Source organism: Etheostoma cragini, chromosome 12, assembly GCF_013103735.1.
Source record: "Etheostoma cragini isolate CJK2018 chromosome 12, CSU_Ecrag_1.0, whole genome shotgun sequence".
Taxonomy (NCBI): Eukaryota; Metazoa; Chordata; class Actinopteri; order Perciformes; family Percidae; genus Etheostoma; species Etheostoma cragini.
This window is the reverse complement of record NC_048418.1, coordinates 24,482,851-24,491,848: the sequence shown is the minus strand read 5'-3', so window position 1 is coordinate 24,491,848 and position 8,998 is coordinate 24,482,851. Positions and strand designations below refer to the sequence as shown.

The window sequence follows — 8,998 nt, the reverse complement described above, 5'->3', positions numbered from 1 at the left end:
TGTGTGTGTGTGTGTGTGTGTGTGTGTGTGTGTGTGTGTGTGTGCTGGAGAGAGAGTGTGCAGAGAAGAGTAACAGGGAAAATGGGAGAGATTGAGTGAACGAGTGCTTGTGCTTGAATGTGATACAAACATGACAGGCTCATCAGTCACCAATGGCCTTTTTAAAGTGTTCTCCATAGGGACAACTGACCTTTTCACATGATGCCAATAGCAGCTGCATGATGAATCAATCGCCTAAGCCTTCGGTAGCCAGTAGCCTCCATGTTACCCAGAGTAAATACGTGGGATGACATTCTCTCTATTGGGATACCTGGAGACAAAAAGCCCAACGTTATGGATTGGCCTTTAATGGTGAAAGGAAACCCAGTGGTGATAGCAGAAAGAGGTAATGGACCTGAAAGGACTTCACGTGGAGAAAACTTTTGGATGGATGGGTGGATGGATGGAGGTAGGGGAAATCAGAAAGCTATGAGATGAGGGGAAAAGCAAGGAGAGGGGAGATAATGGGGGAGTCAAGGTCAGAGAATCAGCCGCAACCTTTCTGTCTGTCTGCACAGGACGGATAGGTTCGGGGAGACATAAATAAGGGATGCACAAGGCCAGCAGGAAGATTAAGAGGGCAGTGGGAGGAGAAAGATACTGAGAAAATGGAAACCAGGACTGAACTGAATTAAAAAAAAAAATGTCTAGGTGTGTGTGTGTGTGTGTGTGTGTGTGTGTGTGTGAGAAAGACAGACGGGAGCAAGCGATAGGGGAATATGGAGCCTAATATGATGGGGTAAATGAGGTGTAATGGCGGTAACATAGAGTGACAGCAACTGGGCCAGTGCATTAAGGGGTTAACCAAGGCCAGGAGTCGCTGACCTTCCCCCTCCCCTGGGACAGAATTTTTCTCTCAGTAAGAGACACACACACTCACATAATGAAGATGTGGTTGCAGTACGGCCATGTTTTGCCGTTCAAGAAACGTAATGAGGGAACCTTCATCGCTTTTGTTATTAGAGCAGAGCTGGGAGCAAAGGAGACTGCTCTTGAATTTCCCAGTTATTGCTGATTTTCTGCTAGACTGGTCGGACGCTCCTCAAAACAAAATGCAATACCTCCAGGCTTTGTTATTCAGCATAAAATAATTAAGCGAGGGCTTCATAAAACTTGCGTGTAAAGGCATTTGGAATTTTATACCGTCATATCCTGCAAGTCCCCATGTAAATTTATTGGGGAACAGTGCAAGTGGAAATACATATTATTGGCGTGTGTGTGTGTGTGTGTCTGAGAGAGAGAGAAACGGAAAAGAAAAAACTGCAGCAAACGTTTGAAAGAAAAAACACGGCAGGCTCCAGGTGAGAAATTAGAAATATTAGCATATTTATTACAGCAACATGAAAGACATTAGAATGCCTACACCCTTTACAACAAGCAACGCAGAGGGACAAATAAGCATTGTACGGTGGCCAAAGAAAGCGAGAGAGGAGGAGAGAAAGAGACAGAGAGCTGAAATTCTTGAATGATAGTCACTCATGAACACTTACAGTACAGCCCTGATGGGGAATGGAGAACAAACACTGTTTTTGAGATCAGGCAAACCATCCCACATAACCAACCTTGACATGGTGAAAAGTGACACAAACCTGGGGTTTCTTTTCAGAGTTGAAACCAAACTGTGGGTATGACCTCTGTATTCCTAAAATATCTAAAGTTGGAGTGTTAAATAAGCTTGTAAAAAGGGAGGGCATTGTCACAATGCTCCCATTCTTTGAGTGATTCTTATGTCTTTTTCTAATCCTGACTTTGCATGAGGAATGTTGCACATGAAAACAAGTTTGCAACCAAATGTAGCCTATCACATCATAAGCTAACTACATCCATAATCTAATCAAATATCTTACTCAAATAAATAAGAACAATTTTGTCCATGTATCTACCAGCTTTAAGATTCTTTATAATATTTCAGAACAAAAGGACTTTGTTCTGCCTAGAGGAATCAAAGTGAAGGTGCTGTTAGAGGGGGGCCAGGGTGTTGATGTGTGGTCATCTTTAAAAGACAGATAAATACTACCTGTACATACACTTTACTCTTAATATCACCTCTATTGGTCAACAAAAAGGAACAATATCTCAGTAAATAAGGCATCTAAAAGGCCAGCGGTCAAGGGTAGACCGCTAGAGTGAAATCATAGAGTTAGCAAGAGTAGAATGTACTAACATTTAGTTTGTGTGTAGTTTGAATTGTATCTGAAACAAAAGGACAGAAACTGACCCAAACTGACAGTTCACTAAAGCCGCCTACACATGCTCCGCGGTGAAGCCCTACGGGGAGAGAAGATAACTCGGAGGAAGCGCTACCCTTGGCGTGGTGCTCAAATTTGCCGCTGCACTAAAAGTTTAAGGTCCTTGATTTCAGACAGAGGTAGACTTCTCATTTCTAGCCACCGAACATCCTTTTTTCACTGGCATATTTTAGGTGCTGTAGCTTAGCAAACTCCATGAGTTGGTTGAAAACACTGACCCGGGCTGACGTTTTAATGTTTCCAGCTCACTTGTTTTAAAACTAAAACCCTGTAAAAGGGTTTAAAAGGGCCCATACTTGGATTTTTAAACAACACGGCTCACTTTCAATATTGCAAAAGAAAAGGCTTTTAGTATAAGGACTTAACAACGTGTTAGGGCAAATGCAACGTTATCTTGGGTAATTTGGCGGGTGTAAACTTCCCCAAATCCACTTAAGAAATCTAACACTTGCAGTGTACAGTACATTAGAACAGACTTCCACTTTTGCATTTCTATTTTGGGTTTTAGAAAGGCTGTAAAAAGTCCCCACCCTCCAAACTGGGTTTGGAGGGTGGGGCTGAGTAACACTCTTACTTCATGCAAATTGATTAAGCGCGCAGAGAAATGCAAAGATTGACAGGTCTGCCATGCCTAGTTACGGTTGCTAAGCCATGATTGGACAATTTTTGCAAGGGTGGAGGGGTTTAGCGAATGTTCAATTTGTGATGTTTGTGGATAGAAATTTGATTTGAGGACGTCTCATATCTCAACCTCTCTACTTCCATCCCCAGCTCACACAAACAAGCATTTTTACAAGGTGTTATTTAGGCGGACACACGCTTAAACAGTGCATGTAATTACTGTTTAAGAGAGTTATGCAAATTAAGCCAGTGTGTCAATAGGGAAAGTCCATTCTACTCATTCTAACACTATGGTAGAGACTGCAGTCACTGTCACCTGTCAATCAAAGCTGAAGCTTTGCACCATGCTACATTCCTTTGTTCAGACCAACAAATCACCTCCCTTCCCTTTCCTCCTGTATGACCCGCCCCTGAACGAGTACTTCAGAAATCTCTTTTTCACAATAAAAGTACATCATAGTCATCATCATCATCATTATCATTACAAACATTCTAACATTGGAAATCAACACTGTACAATTTTTACACTATGATACAGTCATATATACTGTACTTTATGCCGCTGTTGGTCCTGTTGAGTACCACATATATTAAAACCAAGCTGGGAAGACACTAAAGCAGGTTTAGTGCCATTCATTTAGTGCACGCAAAGAGGGTCCCATCATGTCTAAGTTTGCATTTAATGTGATAAGCAGCGATTTCCCTCTGATAGAGAAAAAACCACAAACCAATTTGTTTGCGTTTTGCTGTAAACATTGTTTTGTAAATGTACCTCATCAGTATTGGTTTGAAACTAGGGATGCTTGAAATAGATCGGCATGACTGATAACAAGTTAGTGACACAGTCAAAGACACACTACGTGTAGGGCTGGGTAATATATCAATATTATATTGGTATACAAGACTACATATATCGTCTTACATTTTGGATATTGTAATATATCAAAAGGTTTGTCTTTTCCTGGTTTTAAAGGCTGCATTACAGTAAAGTGATGTCATTTTCTGAACTCACCAGGCTGTTCTACTTGCCTTTACCTACTTAGACATTGTATTATTAACATTACTGATGATTATTTATCAAAACCTTCATTGTCTATATATTTTGTGAAAGCACCAATTGGCAAGCCTACAATGTCGTCGCAATATCGGCATCGATGTATTTGGTCGAAAATATTAGATTTGATATATTTTTTATATCCCCCAGCTCTACCCTCTCTTGGTGGCAGCACACTGATAATATTTCATCTTGGCAAAAAAAGGGTTCTTTCCGATCATCAAGCAGACTATTTGAACAAAGAACTCTAATACCCGGGACTGCCCTTGTGCTATCATCCAGCCATACTAACTGATGACAGGACAGAGTATAGTAGGAATGGTGGTGTGTCGCCCAGATGAACATTTCAAGGTTACTGTACATGGCACAACACTGGAAAAACGAGGAACACGTTCTTAACAGTGGCAACTCAATGAAGACCTTGGCCTCCCCTTCGCCCAACACATAAAACACTATAACCCACCTGAAACATGGGAAGGCAAACATTCTAGGCTGAAATATTCCCAACAACATCATACTGTAACATCGGAATAGACAGTGTTGTTGGGAATAGACAGTCAGTTATGGAAGAGTAAAAAAAATGTATCTGTGCTATCTGCAGCGAAAGCAGTTTTTGCGGTTTCTTTGCACTCGGTTACATCACAAGTGCGAGCGGACTAGCGAAGGTGCACTGGGTCTAGTTGCTATGGAAGTGTGTCTGAGAGCCGTCTCTAGGGAAGCCCTTGTCCTGGTCAATACACTATTTAAATGAATCACTCGTCCATTCTACACGAGGGTGGCAAAGTCTTTCTCCCTCTCTATCTCTAAAGGTCCAGTTTTCTGTTCCCCTTGCCCCCCCCCCACACATTCATGTCATTTAGAATCTGGGCTCACTCACTGGCTCTCTGTACTCAGAGAGCACAGGAAAGGGCCATACATGTACTAGGTAATAACTCCCATTATGTCTGAGCGATACAAACCTCACCACCAATACAAACGTTAGGTCCATCTCTACGACTGCGGGACACGTAGCCCATATAAACATATATCTACACATATACATATCTTCTGACCCTTTTTAAACTCTTCGAGGTGAAAACGGAAACAAAATGAGGAAAAAACAACAACTCTACACCTCACAGACAGTGATGATAATTATATTCTAATTTGTTTTGTTTTTTTGTCATTTTCCTTGTTAATATGTTTTTCTTCTTTTGTGGAGCTGATATGATGTGAAATGGTCCGGGATGTGGCCTTGTTGTTGGTTGTGCGTCTCTCTGTTGCTTCACAACGGTGGCGGTGGCGGTGGCGGCGGTGCTGGGACTCTGAGTGCTAAAGCCGGTAGTGCCCATCGAGGATGGGAAGAATGGTGAAACTGCGAGAAGGTGAAGGAGTCAAGCGTCCATGTTGTCTCCATCTCAGTGTGTCTCAAGATCAATGGAGGCCCGAGCACAGAGTTTCCATTACAGCTTCCATTTCAGTGGGGAAACTCTTCACAGGAGCATCCATTTTGGCTCTGTCTCACTGTGTGTGTTCATGTGAAAACTGTTATACTTGGACGTGCGTCCCCTGGGTCTGCAGGCTCTGCACACTGGACAAAATCTTCTTCTGGTGGCCGGCAAGACTCACACCCATCTTGGACAATTCACTGCAAGGATCACAGAAAGTAAATACAAAAATATTTAAACCATATGCATTAATGACACTTTTAGCTAAGGAAATCTACGTAGTCCCTTAAATGGCAAGCAGCTGCTGAGGTTTCATGTCCAAGACACTCAGGTAAATCCCTTTTTTATACTTTCAAATGACACTCAAGTGGAATGTATTATGTCTCTTAGTGACAATATTGACCTTTTGAGTGCTTCATTTAACTAGGATGAGTCACCAGCCGTTTGTACCTGACACTGATGTAGAGGATTGAGTCCAAGCTGACATATCCAGCACTGGAAAAGTTCTCCTTATACTGGCCCATCTTGATGGCCTCCAACCACTCATCCACTGTGCTCACACTGAGCTCTGGTGTGGACAGGTCCTCCCTGCTGGGATACAAAGCACACTCGCAACTCAATGAAATAGACCTTTTTCACGGCAGCCATTTTGACTCGTCATAGTAGGAAAAGCACAGCTAAAATGTATAACCTTAACGATGACCTATTTCAGTGAGTCAGCATGCACAAAATCAGGGCCTCTCTTAAGTGGAATGCAGACATCATTAATGGTTTTGAATAGATTTGTGCTTTTCCTATATGACACGTCGAGATGTCTGCCGGGGAAAAGGTCTACGTTGTCCTGTTGAGTGGCTTTATAAGTTTCTGATTGGTGCTGAGGTCAGACACTTATCCCTGGAGCTGTACCTCAGTCTAACTCACTTTAGGGCAATTACTGTCTAAAATAAGACGTGTCAGCAGGCTGCTTGAGCAGCAGGTTAATGCTCATTCAGGGTGCTCTATCTGCATTGGGACAGACAACAACCACCGAATGACAGACTCAAATCCCCCGTAAAATACAAACAAAACATAAACCCTAAACTTAACCTACCCATTAGTGGGTAAGCATGATTAACGAGTCATCCCTCCGTCGCTAGTACAAGCACACTTGTTGGTTTGCTTCCTATTAATATAAGTTGTTATGAATGATCTCTGTGTTAATCATTTGCATGTCCAGACTCAGTAATACCTTGTAGGACTTATTGCATCTGCACTTACTGTACATGAGACATGCACTTAAATACCGTGCTGCATATGCTTCAGTTAAGGCCATGACATGTGCTCTTTATTCTGGTCTCGTGGTTCTTCGTGTCTACAGTGTGTGTAGGCCTTTGTTAGTAGTGCTTTTGAGCTTCTGTTGTCTGATTTATTTTCTTTGTTCAGTGTCTTCTGTCATTTTTGAAATGGACGGAAACATCTTCTCTTATGCTAATCTGAACATCAGCTAAATGTAAAAAGTAAAAATAATGAAATTCTGTGGATGTGTGCAAACTGGGAAGGAAGACAGTCTAAATGTAGAATGGGAGACTAAATATATGCCAACCCACAACCCTATATTCATACCTTTTCACTGACAAATGTGACTTTGCAGAGAAGAGATAAGAATATAACTTTAGTAAAACCACAATGACATGTTTTACTTTGCACAATTTTTATAAACTAAAAGTGGATTTACAACGTAAATCTAAAGCATTGATTATGTCTTCTACTTCTTCTGCTATGTGTACCGTCCAACAGTATAACCTAATCCAAATATGTCAGGCCTAGTATATGGGTGTGTGTCAGAGCTCAGTACCATGCTGAGCTGTTGGCGAGCTCTCTGAGGCTGGCTGGGTTTCTGATGAGCTTGTCCAGGATTGTGACAATCTGTCCAAACTTTGGCCTGTCGCTGCGTCCCTTCTCCCAGCAGTCCAACATGAGCTGGTGCAACACCACAGGACAGTCCATAGGAGCAGGAAGACGGTAGCCCTCATCTATTGCTTTGATCACCTGTGGGGAGATGGGGTAAAATAACCGGTTCTGGGATCAATGCAAGAGAGGGAAATCCAAATGTCCAGGACAATTCATTCTCCCAGTCTCGGTCCCTGTAACTGAGACATGATGAATGTGTTTGTGACTCACGTCCTGGTTGGACATCTCCCAGTAGGGTCTCTCTCCGTATGAAATCACCTCCCACATGACGATGCCGTAACTCCACACATCGCTGGCTGAGGTGAACTTCCTGTAAGCGATGGCCTCTGGAGCCGTCCATCTGATGGGGATCTTTCCTCCCTGGAGATAGTTCACAACACAGTCAACACATCATGGCATACTGAATATGTGTTTTACCTTGTCTGTGATGGTGTCAATTTGTACTGTATGTACTGTATGTATGGGGGCGGCAAACGGAGGAGGACACGCTGTTGGATGCTCTCCTCCTCTCCTACTCTTTCTTCACTGCCTAACAAATCTATCTCTTTCTCTCTGAGCCGGTCTATCTGCTTGAGCAGCACTGGTTGAAGCCTGAAAAAAGTATAAGTAATTACACTGGTCGGACTGTTGAGCTCTGTTTCAGACTGCTACCTCTGGTTCAGGCTGGACCTCATCCTCAACACAGGCCTTTTTCAGTTGCGGAAAATACTTTTTTCAATACTCAACTGGATTGAAGCAGCAAACATTCAGCGAAAGAGTAAAAAAATCACAAAACATCATTTATAATCAGATTGTTGGATTCACAGCTGCTATAGTATTTGACCTTGAGAACCCAACTGCATTTTCCCGCAAAGTTGTGACTAGTTAACTTCCTCAAGCAGGCATAATTGCTTGTTTGCCAATGGTGGGGTCAGGACTACGTTAACACACTGACAACACTGTATTCAGAGTGACTGTGTGAAGATGTTCACGAGATACCAACCTTTCATTAACTTCGCTAGCCGTCCTCTCTCGTTTTCATGGAGATAGACGCTGCGTGCACGGAGTGGAGGGGCTGTGTGTGTGTGTGTGTGTGTGTGTGTGTGTGTGTGTGTGGTGACAGAGGGACGGAGGAGAGCAGGGGAAGGAAATGCAGCTGAACGAATACTCTGCGTGTTTTTAATAGCATTAACAAAAGCGAATGTGTGGCGGTCGGTGTTGATTGTGTGGCGCACCGCCACATCTTAGTCCTTATGTGTTGGAAACACTGCAGAGCAGGTGAGATTATACTTTAATTTAACAAAGCACTTCTCTCTAATCGGCTCGCACCTTAGGTTTCTTTTACCCCCGTGTCTATTTTCTCACACTTACGCCATCTTTTTTATCATCTTCTTGCATGCTGCTCCGGCCTTTGTTGTTGATGCACAGATCAAAAGGATTCCATAAAGCCCACTGTATAGACACAACAGGCAGCAACACACCCCTACCCTCTCTGTCTCTGTCTCTCGGGTGCTCTGTCTAACACACACACACACACACACACACACACACACACCGTACCTCTATAGGGCTCGGTTCAGCTTTTTAACATGCTGCCTCCGCACCACCTAGCACCATCTCTGCTTGGACAAAGTCAAATAAAAGACAAAGCTGCCAAGTCACTCAGCACTGTACTTTTG

General features: G+C 42.9%; 1 protein-coding gene and 1 long non-coding RNA gene across 3 annotated transcripts in view; one reads left to right on the top strand and one right to left on the bottom strand.

Moving 5' to 3' along the window:
• LOC117954336 overlaps positions 1-7,716 on the top strand; it is a 20,894-nt gene extending 13,178 nt beyond the window's left edge. Inside the window, exon 3 of the long non-coding RNA XR_004658802.1 lies at positions 7,707-7,716. This is a non-coding gene — a long non-coding RNA (uncharacterized LOC117954336). The remainder of the gene's footprint in view (positions 1-7,706) is intronic.
• Positions 5,135-8,998, bottom strand: part of epha4b (eph receptor A4b) — a 66,826-nt gene continuing 62,962 nt past the window's right edge. The window contains exons 15-18 of one of the 2 annotated variants that reach the window (XM_034888049.1): positions 7,551-7,700; positions 7,225-7,418; positions 5,841-5,981; positions 5,135-5,590 (exon numbers count right to left, since the gene is read on the bottom strand). In XM_034888049.1, the coding sequence (XP_034743940.1) occupies positions 5,491-5,590; positions 5,841-5,981; positions 7,225-7,418; positions 7,551-7,700 (585 nt within the window). In that variant the 3' untranslated portion in view covers positions 5,135-5,490. The remainder of the gene's footprint in view (positions 5,591-5,840; positions 5,982-7,224; positions 7,419-7,550; positions 7,701-8,998) is intronic. The other variant, XM_034888048.1, reaches the window with a different exon arrangement.